The sequence below is a fragment of the Phaenicophaeus curvirostris genome, chromosome 1 (assembly GCF_032191515.1).
Source record: "Phaenicophaeus curvirostris isolate KB17595 chromosome 1, BPBGC_Pcur_1.0, whole genome shotgun sequence".
Classification (NCBI taxonomy): domain Eukaryota; kingdom Metazoa; phylum Chordata; class Aves; order Cuculiformes; family Cuculidae; genus Phaenicophaeus; species Phaenicophaeus curvirostris.
The window spans coordinates 20766260-20786334 of NC_091392.1; the positions used below are offsets into that span (position 1 = coordinate 20766260).

Sequence of the window (20075 nt, forward strand, 5' to 3'; positions counted from 1 at the left end):
CTTGGAAACCTCTACAGTGAGTGTTCAGGCAAGAAGTATGTACTAGAAGCTGTGACATACATAAGAATAGTGACTATTGACTCAGAGTATTTTTATTATATTAGCTATGATATGAAAAGATCCAAAACCATGCAGCACTCATGTAGAGACAGCAATGTGGAACACGGTCCCAACCCAAGCTAATTTTGAAAACTGGACCTTTAGAAGTTAGACAGGAACTTAACACACTTTTAAAAGAGGATAGTTTAGCTTTCCTTAGTTGGAAGGTAGTCGATGTCAGGAAATATATCTTAGAAATTCTGCCTGTTGAAAGATGCGGTCTAGCGAAATTATCATCTCTTTTTCAGTAGATAAGCTATCCTGGTTTTATTGTATAAGCTATATATTAAGGAGTCATTTGGTCCAATGTAAATGGAAAGTAGATAAGATCTGTCTTGACACTGATGGTTCCTAGGAATGAGTTCTTGTAAATCCAATACAGGAACTAACTCTTGCTCACTAAGTTAAAGTTTCTAAAAAGTGGTGCTTAGTGTCACATAAAAATGTTTGTTCCTGCAAAATGTTTGCCAGTGATACTGGCAATGGCTTGGAGCAGTAGAAAACCAGAAGAGGGATGGGAGTAATAGCTCCCACGTTGCTACTTGACTAGTTCCAGTACTGCACTAAACACAGCAGCATTTCGTGTTTGCACGAATAAGAAAGAGAAATTGTTTTCTAAATCCAGGAAAGATATTTCTGTGTCTAACAAAAAACTTACAGGGCCTATGAGATATAAGACAAAGTCACCGTTTTTTTAGGCCAGATGTTACAGGATGTGAGCAAGGGGGATTCACTTATTGCAACTTTTCACAGTAAACTGAAGCAAATACATTTTCTTCTTGCTAAGCACAGGTATGTGACCCAGTTGCAGTGTTACATTAGAGTTCAGTCAATCTGCTATCTAAAGAACTAACAGGAACAGCACAATTTCCATCCCCTTATAGCTGGACTGCTTCCCTTCTGCTGATTCACGTACACCTGACTTTGTAGTTCAGGGAGTGAAATCGGCAGTAAGCTAACCCTACAAAAGTCGTCACTATTTCTCTTCCCATTTATTTCTCTGAAGCAGTTTATCAGAAGTCCAGAAAAGAGGTGGATCAGGAATACAGCCAACAGACCACTGCACTTGATCTGCTGTGGCTGTTATGGCATAGTGAGTACACAGCTACTCATTAGGATGTGATGATTCAAGTGTGCCATTCAACTATAATTTGCTATCAAGGAAATGTATCTACTACTGCAAATAAGGACATCCAAAATACTGCAGCAGCATCAGTCTGGTTTCCCAAGCCAGATCCAGTGTGGGAAGTGAAAAAAGGTCCCTAAATAAGTGGTAGAAAACTTCAGTTTACATGGTAATTTTAAATGTTCGTTTCAGGATTTGAACAGGTTACTACAAAATGCTTATGAGTGGTATTGCTATAGCTCAATGATATTCTGATATATGCTAATATTTTGGAAGAATTGTGACATCGATGCTCTGTGCTAACAGTAGGGTGATTGGTCTTGGCCTACAATAAGCAAGGGAATTTCCTTCAATGAAAGAATGGAAGCTCTATAGAATTAGACAAGTCTACAGGCAATCACGCAGGGGACTTTCGCATCTGATTGTTGTTACAGTGCATTTACTTGTTCTTTGGTCAATATTGCAAAACTATTGCATCGCTTGGGTGAGAAAAAATATTTCAGCGGTCAGCAGAGTGAAATTAATACTTCTGGAGTTGGAAAGATTCTCACACTTTCTTTCAGGATTGATCTGCCAATACTTATGATGTCTTGTGAAAAAAAAAAAACAAAAAAGAAACCAACTTTGGTTTTGCAGCTGTGATGTCACAAGGACATAAGTGTCTGGGAGCTTAATAGTACTGAACTCTAACTTCTCTAGAAAAGGCGTCACCTCAGTGGAACTTCTTCCAGTGACTTGAGTCTCTGTTTGAAAGAGTGGGAAGAGTTGGTCTCAGGTGGATTAGGAATTTTGTAATCACAAGAGGCCATGTTTGCCTGAAGTAGTCTATTAGAAATAGGATTATTAAAGATCAATATGGGAGTCAACCAGAAAAGCTACCAGCAATTTTCTCACTACACAAACGCAAACAGGTAGACCCAAGACATAGTACTAAAATACTATTAGGGATTATTTGCAAACATTGCAGTAAGTAGGAATATCTTAACAGTAAGCATTTAGGCTAAGTTGTCTATGTTCCCTCTAAAACAACTCTCCAAGCAGTATGAAATATGCTTGGAAGTACCTGTCTCTCTGCAGTGCCCATCACGGGGGCTCAGACTACTACCTTTAAATGAACACTTTACTTTTAGGCAGTTAATTTAAGTGATGTCTGCTATGTTCACTATTCAAGCTTTCCTATAAAACAGCACCAAAGTGATCAGACCATGGCTGGTCACATTCTCTTCAGTATTTCCATCACTTCAGCCAACAAGAAAAGATGCACTGCAAGAGATTTAGTGTCTGTGCAGCTGAATCAGGATCTTATCATTGAAAGCAACCAGTTTCAGTAGAGCTATTGTTTCTTCAGGACCTCATATGAACTTGTCATTGGAGGTGATGTTTTGTCTTGGCTGCATTTAAGTTCTCACACCCTGTATAATTACACCTGTTTAATTTTAATTCATTTTCAGTTCGAGGACATAGTCAAAAATTTTATCTTAAGATTTCATTGCAATAAAAAGCACATTGTACAAATCAACCTTCCCTACAGAAAAGACTTTTCCATTGCTGGAAAGTGAAGAGAGCGATATTATGATGCTCTCTCAGTTGAGTGGCTGAATATCTTATTTCTGGCTGCAGTTTAGAGTGCATTAAAGGAAAGGCAGATGTCTGCACAAGTCAGTGCTTCCATTTCACAGCCGAAGTGTGGGAAGCTGCCTTGCTACATCTGCTTTTGGAGCTGCAGTACTCCTTGGCATAAGAATACATCTAATTGATGTGCAGTCTATACAATGATGGTTTGATATCAAAGGAACCAAGCAGAATGTGTCCTCTTCAGGACATCTCAAAACCCCTGTGTTTCAACATCACAGATACAATTTTATCCTGTAAATTGCTCTCTGAAAGTCTTGAAACAAAAAAAGCACACTCAGATGGAAAATATTTTATTGATCAACTTCTTGTTCCAGTCCATCTCTCCTCACCCATTTTCCTGATCCCACATGAACAATTCCTCGTGGTTTCAGGATTTGCTATTAATTATCTTTTTGTTGACTTTCCTTGTTACACAACAGGAATTAAGAATGTTTGACAGGAGAGTATTCAGTGAAATAAGGGCCAAATGTTTGATAATCAGTACAGTGTGTAATATTATTCTCAACAAATGATTATAAATACTGATAAAACAGGAAAAAATACTTTTATTCTTTCCACTAAACTGTTTCCTTCTAGGCTGGATTGCCACATGGCAGTTTCAAATGGTTATCAAACCAAAGACATGTACCTCCTCAGACAAACAGGAAAGTTATCTCCAAGTAAAATACAAATGCAAACACAGAAAGCAGTTGTTACATATACTTAAGGGTCTTTCACAGTGACATCAAAAAGCCATCAGAAAACAAAGTAAGTTGCAAAAAAGGATAATGTAACAAAGCTGAGAAAACTTCCTCCATTCTTCATTTCTCAAAAACTTTTGCTTACAGTTTAAAAACAAAGGTTAAGAATAAGAAAATCTGAAATAATTGTTCTACAGGCACACAAGGTACTATGAAAGTACTCATTTATTATACATAAAACATTAAGTTAGGAGGAAAATGTGAACCTGATACCCTAAGTGATGTAAGATATTCTTTGCTTTGAAATACTGGGAAATGAAGAATCATACTCCAGCTTCTTTTGGACACGTTAGAAAAAATTGAACTTGCTAAATTCTTTGCTCATGAGAATAATCTCACACTAAATAGCAGAAACTTCTAACATGAGAGATGACCAGTTAGACAAGATTTGCAAGTTACTCCAAAATACAACGTGATGTTGAGGAGATATGAAGGACCTTGAAAATCTGTTGTTAAATTCAGCGCAAGGAGTGCACACTCTTCATTCTAGAGGAAAAATAGAAGAGGAAAGAATCGGCGCTTTTTTTTCTCTGACATGTGAGAGAGTTCATTGCATTCGTATATATGAAGTTAAACAACAAACCATCTGTCTACAGCTTGTAGACTTGACAGTCACAGTCCAAACAGCACTCATAAATAAATGAATAAAACCAAGATATTTTATTATGATTGGTATCTTCTGATACGGTAAGAGCCAAAGACTGCCTCAAAGCAAAGATGGCAGCTTCTTCTCAACAATACAACATGTGTAACTTCTGCAAGGCTGCATCTTTATTAACTGTCTTCGAACAAGAGCTTTTCAGAGCATTTTTGCTCTCTCTGGAGTTCTAAGTTGCTCCCACTATTATAGGTTGCCTCCAAAAGGATACCCTTAAAGGAAGAGCATTTTTAAGAGCTACAGGTCTACCAAATGACACATCCATGGATTGCATTAATTACTAATTTGTCTACAACCTAGGAATAGGTGTTTTGCAAACAGCCCTGGAACAGCTGAGCAGACTTATCTAATGAGTGAGAGCACAGAGGGGACTGATCTGTCTGCAGATGTCAGGGAGAAAGCAGGTGGCAGGTGCTAATAAAGTGAATGTAATGCTCAGTAAATCTGAGATTGTTCCATGGCTCTTGAAGGTTGTCTAGTACTTTACAAAGTTCTTAGGTCCAGTGGTTGTCTCCCTTTGTCCTCTCGTTTCAGCAGAAAGGCTGCCTCTGGTGCCAGTCTGCACTGTAGTTCAAGAGAGAGAGAGTGCAAGAACAGAGAGAGCACAGAGCAATAGATGTGTTCAGTGGCGACAAGGAAAGGGAAGAGGTAGGAACCTGATATTCCATCTGGCTAGTATAAAATTCACTCAGACATTGCTTCTGTTCTTTAGAGAGGTCAATGATGTGTTTTCAGGATTAATGACTCCATCAACTCTCAAAGATGTTTTAAACTGTACATTGGATGAATACCTGTGTGTCATGGCCTTTGCTGGATTTCCATCACCATATGTCTGACCATGAAAACCTGAAGAAACAAATTCAAATGTAGGTTGCCATTTTTTTCTCATTATGATTCACATAAATATTCTCACATTAACTGATTTGGGTAATTGTTTCATTCAGAATAGGTAAGTTTCTTTTTTAACAGGTGAAATAATATCTCAAAATGTTTGGTTACATTAAATGCGATCCAGAAAAGTAGCAAAAGGAAACATAACATTTAAAAAGAACCCAAAGTTTTTCCTCTAAGTCAATGCTATTAAAAAATATATTTTCCCATTTCTGTCCTCTGAAAAGCAAGTAAGGCTAAGCCATTCCAATCAGAAAGCACAGGTATTGATAGAAAAATGCAGTGCATTGCAGTAGGATGCATTCTACGTGCCAGAAAATTCTTCTTGCAGCTGGAAAAATAGTAGCCTTCATGATGGTCAGCTACACTGATTTTTCTTTTTTTTTATAGTAGATACTGTCATCGCTGGAATCTTGGGTTTGAATAACAAAATACATGTTAATAACATTATGGCTCCTTTGGACACATTGACACTGCTTGATATCTTTAAGAGTGATGCTTTACGTAGATTTCTGCTTACAAAGGTCTCTGCAGGTAATATTTACACTGATCTCACTATGGTATTATAAGATTGCTTCTTATTTACTTTGGCATCTTGCAGGATCCAAATTTTCACAAATTATAGACAAATCTTAGGTTTAATACTCCCTTCATCCTTATGTGGATTGTTTTTCTTAACATCTTGGGTTCAAACTCAATAGCATCCCAGTATAACATTTACCACACTTGGCGACATTACCTTTAAGAAACTTTCATCATCTCCTGATTTTAAAAAGCTAGTGCTTAAGAAAATATCTTTGTTATAGAAAATAATCATTTAAGAATACAAAAGTCCTTAGTAGTAATTCTACTACTGTTACATTAAATATCTTACACATGACAAGCAGTTGATGACTCCTGGTGAGTCATTGAGAACACAGGAATTACAGTAATAACTTCAACCCATCTAGTTCGGTGTCCCATTTCTGATACTGACTTGTACTATCTTCCCAAGAGAGAGTTTTCGGGAACCCCTTCCTTGTCAACTAACAAAGATGGAATTATTCACCCACTATGGTGGACCCCACTATCCCAAAAATATAAAGTCAGAGGTTAACATCCTCTATACATCAAACACAGTAATCACTTAACAGTCCTGATTTTCTGGATATACACACAGCTTCTCTTTTTTTTTTTTTATACTCCACAAATTCTTGATCAGAACAAAAAAATTGTGACAAAAAAATTCCATATTTAAATTGAATATGGTGCCCAAAAGTTGTTCAGTCCGTTTTTGGTGTTCTACCATTTCCATTCAATACGCAGACCCATTCTCTCCTACTATAAGGTAGAGGGGAATTCCCAGATTGCCATCTCTGGAACCTTTTATTATTTTACATGCTTTAATCATATCCCTCATATTTGTCAGAAGAAAAATATGAATAAGGAAAATGGATCCAGACTACATGAATCACAACACTGATTATTTAATTGATTCACCCTGAGTGGGCATGTTAGTTGTTTTTAAGCAGAGAAGAAACCTGAACTAGCATTATGCAAGTGCTTGCAGAGAGAACTACATTTAGACTATAAATGCAAGCCCCTTCCTTTCTATCAGGCTTCCAAATCTGAAGCTGTATTTAACTGACAAGTTAACAGAAAATCTGTTGTAATAATCACTATATTTACAATGAACTGGGAAGGGAGGTTGTTTGTTTGGGAAGATGTTTTTGCTAATGCTTGGATTGAGCCTTCTCTTAGCTTGACTTCTTCTAGATTTTTAGTTCTAAACAGATAATCCACTCCTGTGCTCTTCACCATAAACCCCACAGCCTCATCTCATTCTGACCTCATTTACTTCTACAACATCTTACTCTCAGGGCTTGGAGATTTTGGAATACTCTGATTCCATGAGCATATTTGAGTGTACCTCAAACTATAATAATATCCTCACCGTTCTTCTGCAGTGGAGGGAAGTCCCATTTGCACGGGTGAGGAACTAAGAGTAGAGAGCTGTGCTGCAACCCCTCCAATGACAGCACCATGTGCTTACCTGCCAAGTACTGCTTTTAACCAGTTACCTCATGTACAAACAGCAAGGTAAATATAGACGTGGCATGCAGAACATGGCACAGAATGGAACATTCACGCAGGAAGCAGAGAAAACAGCCAGCCACACAAGTTGTTCTTGCAGAAGCTAATTAAAAGCTAGTTGAGGTATGTTAGTCCATTGTCTATTGCAGAAGCCGAGTATATCTAGCTCACATGCAGACATCAGTTTTCTAATGAAAAGAACAGTTCACCTGAGATGCTCTTTTCTATACAGTCAAGACCTAATTCTTCTTTTACTATCATTCACACTTACCACAGTGGATATCACAGATCTGCAGCGGAACTGAATAATCTACATCTGTTCTCCAGCCCTTTTAAAAGAAAGAATTGAGTCTTATCCCCCTTTCATCAGAATTGTTACTAAACATTTGTGTTGACAACATTACATGGCTTCATTGGTTTACTCAAGTGACTCTGTTTTTAAATAAATGCATATGGATACTGATGGTCTCATGTATATTTTGTGAGTTGCAATCACTTTTAGGTTTCTGTATGAAAAAAATAACTAGGCTTTATTTGTGGAATACTGTATTCTGACAGATAACGTCTTATTTGCAAAATGAAATAAACTATTTATGCAGGAAAACATCGATTTTACCAGCATATCTGATTTTTCACTAGGGAAAGCAGAATAACTTATTACCCAGAAGGCTTTTGCCAATCTCACTTTCATGTTACCACTTTCTTCCTAGCAGTAGAAAGTGAAGTTGACAAGGGCCTTCCAGCTGGAGCCTCCCAGATCTGGCTGTCAGTCTCTGCTGCAACAGTGCCTGCTGAGAACGTTAATTCTAGAGAGAATAAAACCTATTAGCTTCATACTCATTTTCTATTAATGTTGTCTTACTCAAGTTCAACTACAGAAATAGTGTGCAAAACGTCAGAAATAATTTGCTCAGCTCTACTTTCACTACTGCTAATTCTAGCACACTATGCATTTACGATACTGTTTGCTATATGCTTCACCTTTTCCAGCTAATGTCAATTTTTGAAAAATTATCTATGATTTACTTGGATCTTTTCATATTTTGGAACTTTTTATTATAGAGAAACATACAAAGACAATATTAACAATTACAGATTCAACTACAGATATCCCTTTCTCTGAAAAAGGAGCAAAGTCATAAAGAGCATCTTCTCTGTTAATTAATGTCATCTCAACAAAAGGCGGTGGCAGCACAACAAGCTATAAGTAATGCTATTTGCCATCTCCAGTAATCAGACTTTTCTGGGAGGATGAAGCTGGGAAAGTGCCTGCTGGATTTTGTTTCTTGGTTGTTTTTTTATTCTGGCTCTGATGATTTGCTTCATTAGTACAAAGCACCCGGTAAATTCAAGACGATTACCTGAATGCAAATTGTTGATCCACACATTTCCTGTGACGTAGCAATTGATACAGAATCTCCCTAATGAAAAGGAAAAAAAAAGAAAGAAAAAAAAAAACCTATTATTTCACATACTATCTCCGTGACCATAAGCAGCTGGTGTAGTTTTGCCAAGGGCAATTTGGGCAGCACAGGAAGAGGGTTAATGCTTCTGCATTTTACAAAGTATCATAAGGCAGAACGCCCTCCCTGCCATGGCTGCCCACACCATGACAGTCACTGAGCATCTTAACTTCTTTTCCCTGGCGTACATGAGTTAAAAGAATGATCTATTCTTTACAGTTCTTCTGGATTAACCATCACATTGTACGCTGAGGACAAGTGCAGCCTTAGGGTAAAATTGTCCTAAATGACTGTTCTGACACTTAACATTTGATTTTTTATGGTTTGTCCTCAAAATAGTGTTAGTTACTCTACTTACAGCTATGAATCCTATGCTACTGTCTTTAGTGTGGCAAAATAATTTAGTGTAAATTAGGTGAATATGTTCTTTTTCAAGCACCATGAACAGCGATTACTAGGCATAGAATGAACATTAGTTTGTGGGAACACAGAACTAAGTCAGAATGAAAACTTTGTGTGTATTACTAAAAGTGTTAAGACAGGATTTGTATGTAAACTGTGTGGGCTCCCATTCTACCACAGCAGCAAAGGACATAAGAGCTTTTTACTGAAGGGAAGAAAGTATAATTTTTAAATGCATCGGTGCCCTTCATGAAGCTCACAGTGCAGTACCGAGCTGTCACTAATTGGTGCTCCATCGTTATCCTTCTCACTTAGCAATCCACATGGGGAACCTTTAAAACCAGAAAGCCTGAACTCCACAGAATTTCATGTGAAATAAACCAGAAATACCACTGTAAGTGTTCACTGAACATAGTGTTTGACAACTCTTCTGCCAAATGTACCTTCATCACTGCCAGTGATATAGTATTTCCCCAGACACCTTGCCCCATTAGGACAGACTCGATAAGGCCACCAGAGCCCTCTGTGGTCTGTGGTGATAAGGATAGCTGTTTTCTCCCAGGCTTTTCCCCATGATTATTCAGCTCTGAGACCTCCTGTAGGATCAGTTATTATGTTCTGTTTAAGCATGTCATCAACTTAAGCAGCAAGGCTCAGAGCTAGGAAACTCCACTTTTAACAGCTGGTCTGTTACACTTAGCACCAGAGATATAATAAAGATCTAAACTGATTCATTAGAAAACAAATTCAGCCTTCAGCGTCCACCTCTTTGAGGCTAAGAAATCCTTATTCATAGCTGCCTGCTTGCCAACTACCCCCTGGTATGTGCACCCTGCACAATGAAAGCACCTGAGGTACTTGAAAAAAATCACAGTTGCAGCATGTACCTGCATACAGTGGTAAAGTATAGATGGAAGATGTCCTAAGAAGAGGACAGGTGTAGGAACTACAGCATGCTTGCATCTCCTAAAGAACATATCACTACAAGCAGAGTGAAGTGAATGAGCACAGTCAGCAATAAACATAGAAATCACAACATTCAGATTTCTCAGTTTTCTGAAAACCCATCATATGATATCTCATGTGCTTGGTCAGTGGAGCAGGCTGCAAAAGCACATATTTAGGTGTGGACATAAGACTACTGAGGAGCTGGCAACTGAACCAGCAGGATGCCTCTCAGCATCATGGTCTTAGTGGCTCCTAGGACTTATCCTGCTAATATACTCCTGTTTGAAAAATAATGTTATGGCCACTCTTCTGCTCTTTCACCCCACTCTCCAGATGTACTTCTGAGTAGAACACAGGTCAGAATAACAAAGTAACTGTGGCAGGCAGGGTTGAAGTGCAAGGGCAAGCCACAGTGCTGCACTGAAAATGTGTAAGATATACACTTATTTGCAAGAGAGGAATGAAGCTCCCATGTCATAACTAGCTGCTTAACAGCAATAACAGCAATCTCACCCTCACACAGTGTTTTCTCTCTCTCCCCAGCTTTGCTGGAAGAAGCAGTCAGGCAGTCACATGGTAACTTTTTTGTGTGTTGAGTATGTTTTTAGCAGCTGAGAGACTTAGAGTGGCTCAAAGTCATCATGGACTTATGCCTCAAGTCTTACATTTCATGACGCAAGATTTAGCAGGTCAGCTGTATCACTGATCCATATATGAAATATTAACACTAACGTTTGCCACATACATAACACAAATACTACATCACAAAAAATGTATTAAAAGAATATTAAGGTTCCACTCAATAGTCTCTTCTTCATATGTGACTCATTTGACTCCAAGTTCCTTATTTATTTCTCACTTCAGGGTGAGATCAGAATTAGAACTACACGCTTTAAAAATGTTCCAGTAATTGTTCCAATATGTATATGGGTTTATTAATGCTTTCAAGCTGCACAGTGATAAATAGAACAATAGACGAATGCAGTTAGATATGTTTACAAGTCTTACAATGTTTAAGAAATAATATATACAAACCACAGAGACGGAATGGCGTATCCCAACAGATTCACACAAGGCCAGCTGCGTCCCCTTACACACAAGCACTGAGAACTGTGCCTTGGTTTGAGATGTGAAGAAAACTTGTATTTCTTCTGCAGCTGCAGCTGTTCTCATTTTCCAACCTGGTATTATGGGAGAAGATTTACTTTTAGGTATACAAGGACCATACATTATATTCCAAATCGTTATATTTAAAATGGATGCCTTTTTAACTAGTTAAGTGTCATCAAATGATATGCAATTAATTATTTTGATCCCTATAAGTTACTTTTTATACTGATAAACACTTGATCTACAGGGGATATAAAAGTAGCAAGCTGACAATCTCTTTGCTATAATTTACAAGCTACAGTGATATGAATACATCTCACTTCCTGGAGAAGGCTCATAGCTAGTAAGTGATTTAAATATTTTTCACAATTTAATGTTATCTAAGTAAAAGAGATATATTTACCTGGAAATTCTCCACGAGCAAATGGACATCTAACCCAAGAGCCTTTTTTGGTTGTAAACTGAAAGCAGAAGAATCTATTAGGAAAACTGATTTTTCAGTTTCAATCTGTGGCTACAGAATCAACTATAGATGATCAGCACGTTGCAGAAGGTGAATTCACAGCTTTCCTGGTCTATGGTATCTTCCAACCTTTGATTAAAATTAGATCCCCTAGTTCTTCATATATATATGCCTATTTTACAGAAACATGTAGTTCCACTGACTTAAAAGTTATCTAAAAGAAAGCAATAATATACCCTTACTAACCTTATGTGGCATTCTTTTCTCAACTAGAATTATAAAAGGTACTCCAGTAAATGTTGTGTACCTATCCTTTGTATTACCAAATATGGAAAAATTTATACATTAAGTTTAGTGCATGCTTCAGAGTTTGCATTGTCCTAAAACATGTTTTCCTGCTTTTCTTAAGCAAAGGAAACAAAGGACACAATCTGACATGTGTCCTGTCATTGATGCTGCACTTCCAAAGAATATCCTTTTAATCTAATCTTTCACATTTATTTCATTCTTACTTCCCATTCATCAGAGCTATGAAATAAAGTATTGGCCCTATAGAACATTAGCAAATGATTTTTTTTAGAGCTGACAGAAAGAGGGCAGTTAATAGGTGATGTACAAAAAAATCCCTTTACCTTCATGCAAAGCCTAGGGTGAGTGTCCACACGAGAATATTTAACCTGCATGAAAAGAGACCACTCAGCATTAGCAGGTTTCATTAGTTTCACAAAATAAATTATCCAAAATTTTCGTGGTTTGTCTACTGAGAAAGGAACTGGTTTGTTTATTTTATAAACATCCTAGGAATTTAATCGCATAAAATAGTAAGAATAGAAACAACCACTACTTTATGTTGCTGAATAGTTTGCTTTTTTTTTCATCTGTAACGTGTATCATTCTTCATAGTCTGTCTGACCCATTAGAGATAAATTAATTGATTCTATGGTGACAGGTGTGCAAAATTCTGATTACACAGTCATCTTGTTTGAGTCCCTTGCCGCTTAGCATTCATCAACAAATCAGTAGAACATTTAAATGTACACCAAAAAATGTTGTTCCACGTTCAGTTCTGAGATTTTTCAATTTTCCATATCCCTGTTCTTGGAAAGACTTAAACACAGACTGAATTTTAGACACCTACTGAAATGACCTGCAAAGTGTTATTTTCTTGATTAACAACTGTTTAACCCACCAAGGACTTCACCATAAAAAGCCTTGCCTTATATCAACAATTATTACCCATGTAAGTGATCTTACTTAAATAAAAACTTATTCTCAAGTGACTGTGCACAAAGGACCCTACACACAACACATGGCACCAGGACCAAACACCTCTTTTCTGTAACTCTTTTGAGGAGAACACAATGGATGTCCTCAAGTATGCCTACAATAGGGTCACAGAAGATAGTACTGTAAAAGTCTACTCAGATATGGAGATGGCATTGCCTTCGACAGAGAAAGCCCCACCCTAATTAGAGAGAAGGGTTACATAGCTTTTGGGCCTAAGTCCGCACATGTGCATGATATTAGAGTGGGAGGCATTGTGTGGTTTTACTTGGGGAGATGGCACTATGTGAGGAATCTCTGCAGTAATCTCCAGCACACTCTGTTCTTCAGGGTTACAGTACAGGAAATGGACCAAATTCAATACCAAACCTTTTAGAATGCATCAAAGAAGGGGGGGGAAACATCCTGTTTGTGAATATTAATAAATACAGGGAAATATTCATCATCTGTCATAAACTAATCTTCAATTATGTTCTGAGTAATAGATATGACCAGTACCATCCAAGCCTCATTTTAGGCCTCTTTTTTTTTCTTCCTTTTATTTTTTTTTCTTTCCTTTTCTTTCCTGCAAGCAGTGAGTTGTGCTTGTTGTCAGCAGATAATGAATCCCACAGGGACAAATCACATGTATCAAATGAAATATACTTGTTATTATAAGATCAAAGCTTATGAAACCCATAAAATGGCAATTCTGAACGATCACTAAACACTTGGCCAGGAGTTCCTAATTAAAAAAGTCTTGAGTCAGCCCCCTGAATTTCATGTCATCAGAATAATACTCATGAAGTTTCAAAATTAATAAATTGTATGTAATTTTATTTGCCTTTTAAGTTGTTACCTCAAGTTTACTGGCTTTGCTCCACAATCAGGAAAGCCTGAAACCTACTTTTTAAGATGAAAGACAGAATTCTAACCAACCACATAAATCCAGTGCATTTAGCATCATGAGACTTCAGATTGAAGCACTTAGCAGCTCAAGATACATGCAATGAAAACCTTTTTCAACTTCAGAACATAAGTGCAGGAGGAACTGAAGAAACTGATATTTCAACATCCACAGTTTCAAGACATTGGAGTACAAAACAATCATGCCCCACCAGAGTGCCATTATGTATCCAGTAAGATTTAAGATTCATCTTGCTCACGTTTTAGGTGTCTAAATGTTAAATAACCAAATGTGATCTAACTACAACACACTTTTGTCGTAGTCAGGGAACAGAACAGGTATCTTCAGAGAGAAATCGTCCCAAACTTTCTCACGTGCCTATCTTCAGATAAGAACAGTTGTCTTCTCAATATGTCTGTTTCATTTATTTACTTTAAAGGGACTGAGACAAATAGCATAGACTTGGACACGTATCTTTTAGACAACAAAGTCAGAGGAGACGAATCACGACTTTACTATAAATGAAAAGTAGACCCTATCCACACCAAAGAATTTAGCAAACATTACTAGTACCACAGTCATCTCCACTTTTTGTTTCTAATACTGAGTCAGTCCATCAGTCAACACAAGCTCTTTGAATAAATCATGTGGTTAGTGTACAAGAACTGACTGTGATTATGAATAGTTTTACGTATCAGAAAAGAGAGATATATACAACTGCTCTTATTCCAAAGACTAGCTCTTCACATTATGCCTTTTATCATGACCTTCAAACTCACAGTCTGAATAAATCTCCACAGCTCTTACTTTCTCAGAAGAATTTTTGGAAGTATTTTGTATATCTTCACAGTGGTCATTAGACTTCATTAACCTGCATAGGTTAACCATGACAAGCATGGGACAGGCTGGTTCCCAAGCCAGGGTTTGTGTCGCTGGGTTGTAAACAATATTATCCCATAGCGCCTCTGTATCTGTGCACAAAGAGTGGAAACATTATTCAAGATGTCTAAAAAAGAATCAAAATTGTTCATAAATATTGTACCCATACACATGCTTAAAACAAAAAACATTGGGTTTCCATCTTTTTGCCTTTTTCACCAATCAGAACTGCAGTCTTTCACACTGTAACAGTGTAAAATTTGAATTCATCCCACTGAAGTGCAGGCATCTACCAGAGGTACTCAATCTAAGAGCTGTCTTATGTCTCCTGCTACAGTAATAGATGAGCATCACCAGGGACGATCACTCAGCTCTTAAGCAGGCTTCACTGGAAGTGCATTCTTTGCCCATCATTGACAGGGGGAGTGTAACGCAACTAAGTTCCTAAGGGCCATCAGTTAGCAGCGTATGGTAAATTGTAATGAATCCATACATTAGGGACTAGAGGTCATGGTGTTAGAGATTCAGACTCTTTGTGTCTTGTGTAGGATTTACATGCACACAACCTGTATATAAGAAGATAAATTCAAGCCTTTAGCTGCATATCAAGAACACCAATAGTAAACAAAGACATGCAAGTAATTCACAATAAATACTTTTTCTACAGCATTTATGTAGATCTTCTTTCTATGTATGCTATGCATACCATAATTTCATAGCTAGTCAATATATATTTGGTGATATCTAAAATAGGTACTGTCTTATTTGATTGGTCAAATTAGTCAATTTGTACCAACTTTCTTTTCCATATAGCTGCACATGGATGAAAGACTTTCCAGCATGAAATTCTAACTGATATTTCAGCTCATACTTCAAGAAGTAACTTGGAAAGTCTTACATTTGTATAATAGCCAGAAGTGGGAGAAAATATATATTTCTGCAACTATTTGTCAAGCAAAAAGTTGAAAATGTGGCCATTTGGATGTTCAAGATGAGTGAATAAACACCACTCATGGCTATAAAATGTAGCAAAGAAGCAGAGTCTACATAAAGAGTGGAAACACCAGCTGCCCACATTCAGCTCCCATAAAGCATAACAATAATTCCTATTGCTTCTCTGATAAATGCCCTGAAATAAAACCTTATGATATTTTATAATAGAAATCTTCCAGATTCTTTAATTCTGCCAAGTGTCTTAACTTCCTGTCCCAATGTGTATACATCAAAATACTGAAACTTTCTATGAAATGGACATTTTTATTCTGTTTTAAAAAATCTCCTAGAAATTTTGATTTTTTTAAGATGCTGTCTGTAATAAATAGGCATTTACTATAGAGCTAATATTCAGAGAATATTTAACCTGACAGCAAAGTCCTTGATCTCAACAGTTCTGACAGCTTTCATAGCTACATTCTGAATGTTATAGGAGTCTCTAATAATATAGATATTATGTAAGTGTAATCTTAATAATTAAGAGAACAGCAGTACAATTAAGACTTTTCAGGTTTGTGTACAGGCATGCTGCTTGACTTACCTGAGTTTCCTTCTGGTCTAGTCCTTTGTGGCATAATAAAGATGCTTATTCATTTTCAGTCTCATTTAATTTCATTTTTAGTAACAAATAGACATTCTTTTTCTTTGTTGCATTAACCCAGAAGGATTATTATACAGAGGAGACTCTGATACACAACTGTTAATTACCTCCTATCACAGAACTAACTCTACAATCCCAACTTTATTACTTCAATGATAAATGAGCCAAAAAAGGAACCAATCTACTTTAGATATGCCAGAAAACAGAGCTGTAGGTTAGCATAAATACTTAAAGAGAAAATAATTCAGTTCAAAAGCCAGACGTCCTACATCCTTAAATAGCTGGGGACTAGAGTCTGACAAATTTCTTGAGATTCCTGCAAGAAGGATAGTGGAGTAATCAAAAAGAGTAGTTACAAGACATTATTTCCTATACTCACTTCCTTATCAAAGCTGTAAGCTAAGTTTTCAATTGTAATTGTCCATTGGAACTTCCTAAATAAATAAGATTCAAGAGCTTCAGTGTGCCAAAGCACATACTGCTCTTCCTCTCATAAAGCTTCATCTGACCCCACAGGCTGGAGTCAGTGGCATCAGAGAGGAGAATGGCTGCAGTAGGAGGAGAAGGAAAAGGAGGAGGATACAGACAGAGGGAATCATGACATCCATGACTGCAGTTTCCTGCACTTGCAAAACCATTCACACACATGAAAAAGGTATAGATGAGAGAAAATTTGAAAGAAAACAACCTGTGCCCCATGAGACCCAGCCTCAGGATGAACAGCTACTAAGAATAGAGGTTAGGATACTATACTGACAATGGCTGTGTTTTGATGACCTCAAAGCCAGATCTGACTACATGACCTAGACAGAGCTTGAAAAGTCTTATAAGTGCATGATTACACAAACAGAGAAATAAAAATCTCTTTTTATTTAGCCGAAGTACACTCTGTTGCTATGAAGGAATGGTAGTGTCACAGAATCTGCATTCTGCCACAATACAATAAATCAAAAATGAAGGCTGAGCTAACTGAAGACAAATTGGCTTCCATTTTAACTCAAAGAATGTAAAGGAATGCAGTGAATGTCTATACAGTTTAATGGAGTTTGAATGTACTCTTGTGGGTTGGTGTTTTTATTCTCTCTCATGTTTTTTTCTTTTAAATCAAATACTGAAATTCTTTCTTAGCGTAGTCTGAGGAAAAATATCATTGTACTTGTGCTAGACTTAAGAAAATAAAACATTTTTTTCAGTCTAGGCTTTTTTCCGATCTGCCTGGTAAAGCCTTCACTAAAGACCTATATGACTACTTTCTTTTTTTTTTCAGCTGCCACCTCAGACCAGGCTCTGTCTTTGCTGGAACATTTTCTGTGAATAATTTCCTTTTAAATATGGAAACTACATATGCAGTTAATTGTCATCATTTTCAGCTCCCTGTTGCTTCCTTTAAGTTGAGTGTTGGACACCTTTTACAAATCTCTCCTTGAAGCCCAACTCATATCAGCATTTCAAAGCTGAACTCAGTGGCTTTTCTTCCTTCTGGTTAGTTTGCGTGTGACTCAAGAAAACATGGGAAATTACTGGAAAGTTGCTTAGTGTTTACATTGGCATAAACTATGTAAAAAGTTTAGTCTGAAAGATATTTCCTCTGTCCACAGTATAACAAACCAATATGACAATTTCCTTGAGCTTTTGCAATGTATGGTTTTTAACTTAGGTGAATTTAAAATTGCGACACACTACTGGAGCTGCTGAAAATGACTCATATAAAGAGTAATCACACAATACTTGCCATTTTCAAAGGGGCAAAGTTGTATCCTCCTTGCATCTGGTACTGCCAGCCAACCCTACAACCCAAAAAGTGGCTGTTAGATAGATATTCTCAGATACGTAATTTCTTAATATTTCAGGTAGAACGTGACAGAAAAAAATTCCATGAAAGACAAAGATTATATGTTTATTAGAAAGCCTTGGAAGTAGTGTTTTAAAATGATGTTTTGCACTAGATATATATTTTATTTATTGGAGCAAATGGACCACATAATACCTTCTAGCACTGTATTCCTACTGTTTCTGAGTGATATATTTAGCCCAGTTTCATTTAGAAAGTCTTCCATTTACATTAAGTTTCTTACAGTGTCATTACTTTCTAGGGGTATCAAAAGACATTCAAGAATCATATCAAATCTACTGGCCTTTTTTAAGGTGATGGATATATCCTTAAAATCTGAGGCCTAACACGTAACCCAGTCTGTAAGTATATATAAGTACATATAAGTTAATACACCCTAATTATTTAGATTCACATGTAAATGTTTCTGTTTCTCACAGTTTCTATCTGTTTGCTCAGCAACTTTATTGTATCATTCTCTGTGTACATGCTGAGGGGAATAATATCTTTCCAGTGACCTCACACCTTTCAGAGTGGAATAAAAAAAAAAAATCCCTAAGCTTGGAAGAGACCTTGTGGTTCAGCTCTCATAGTAAGGGATATGATTTTAGATGCCCACAAAGCACAAATCTGAGTGTAACTAAAATGCCCAAATTACTATTACAGTAGCCATATGAAGATCTAGCCAATGTAGCTGGTGGAGTCTACACTGCTATCCAGCACATCCCAAAACAGCCATCTACACTTGGTCAGTGGAGTAACTGACTGCATTAACTAGATCTCCATTAACTGCAAGAGTTTGCACATCTAATTCAAATGTAGACATCTACATCTGGACATCTATGTTTAGGGATCTTAATCTGCAAGGTAAACCATATCCCAAAATACACTGTTCACGTAAGTAGTTCACATAACATCTTTAGATCTTACCAAGACCATTTTAAATTGGTTTGGCGGCTGTTTATCCCTTTTCATGAAAGATATTCCAAAATCTCATTTTGCAGATTATCAGAAAAAAAATCTGTATCTATCCTGAATATATTCAGGCAATGAAGTTTATCCTCCTTCATACTTGTGGCTTTAACATGAAAACCTCTGTTCTTTTTCCTAATAAGTGACCCTTCTGAAGTGTATTTAGACAACAAACATATTGTATCTTTGCATGTGTTTTCCCAGTCTAATGAAAGCATGTTTTTTGAATTTCACTTATAGGACAGTTCCTCAACTATTCTAGATTTTTATGTACATCTTCCATTTGAATTAACCTTTCTTGATTATGGATACAAGAATTGCCTACAACATTTCAGAGAAGGCCTTGCCCATACTTTCCTATTAAATTGGAATAATCTAGCCTACTATACTTTTTGTCATGTTTACATCATGCAAGCATGATAGTTAAATCATTCTGCAATGAATTACACCCAGGTCTTTTTTCCTCCCTTTCCTTCCTCTAAATGAGGACTTGAATATCAGAGCGAGACTTCTTTTTCTTAAAGCAAGTGCACGAGCCTGCACTTCACACATTACACTTCATCCGCCTTTAGTTCTTTCATGAATTAAGATCTCTACTCTCTTCCAATTATCCTCACCCTCTTCCATTTAGATTACACCTCTCAACTGTACTATTAGCAAATCTCATTAACATGTTCCCACCTTTTGTACCTATATAATTGATGAAAACATTTACTTAAGAACTATTCTAAGTGCAGTCCTTAAATAACCTTCCTACTAGCACAGCCCTATTCAACAGGAGTCAAGTTAGCCCTCTAGCTAGATATTATCTACCATAAAAATCTTCTTCTCACTCCCAGCTTCCTCAATTCCGCTTTTAGTTTCCCATGCAATATTGTATCAAATGCTATGCTGAAATGCAGATTAAATTTCCTGTATTTTCATTGCTTATATAAAAAAGTCAAATTAATCTTACACAATACTTCCCAAAAATTAATGTAAATTGCATCCCATTTTCTTCTTATCTCCATGTTTTAATTAG

The 20075-nt window shown here is 36.8% G+C and overlaps 1 protein-coding gene across 5 annotated transcripts in view; it reads right to left on the reverse strand.

The window, feature by feature from the left end:
• Window positions 1–3387: 3387 nt before the first annotated feature.
• The window catches only part of IL17REL (interleukin 17 receptor E like), a 47284-nt gene continuing 30596 nt past the window's right edge, over window positions 3388–20075 (reverse strand). For 2 of the 5 annotated variants that reach the window (XM_069850030.1, XM_069850060.1), the window contains 8 exons: window positions 17984–18038; window positions 14586–14749; window positions 12241–12288; window positions 11549–11606; window positions 11071–11216; window positions 8584–8643; window positions 7494–7551; window positions 3388–5104 (listed from right to left, as the gene is read on the reverse strand). In XM_069850030.1, coding sequence (XP_069706131.1) covers window positions 4947–5104; window positions 7494–7551; window positions 8584–8643; window positions 11071–11216; window positions 11549–11606; window positions 12241–12288; window positions 14586–14749; window positions 17984–18038 — 747 coding nt within the window. In that variant the 3' untranslated portion in view covers window positions 3388–4946. The remainder of the gene's footprint in view (window positions 5105–7493; window positions 7552–8583; window positions 8644–11070; window positions 11217–11548; window positions 11607–12240; window positions 12289–14585; window positions 14750–17983; window positions 18039–20075) is intronic. The other 3 variants (XM_069850053.1, XM_069850045.1, XM_069850037.1) reach the window with 3 other exon arrangements.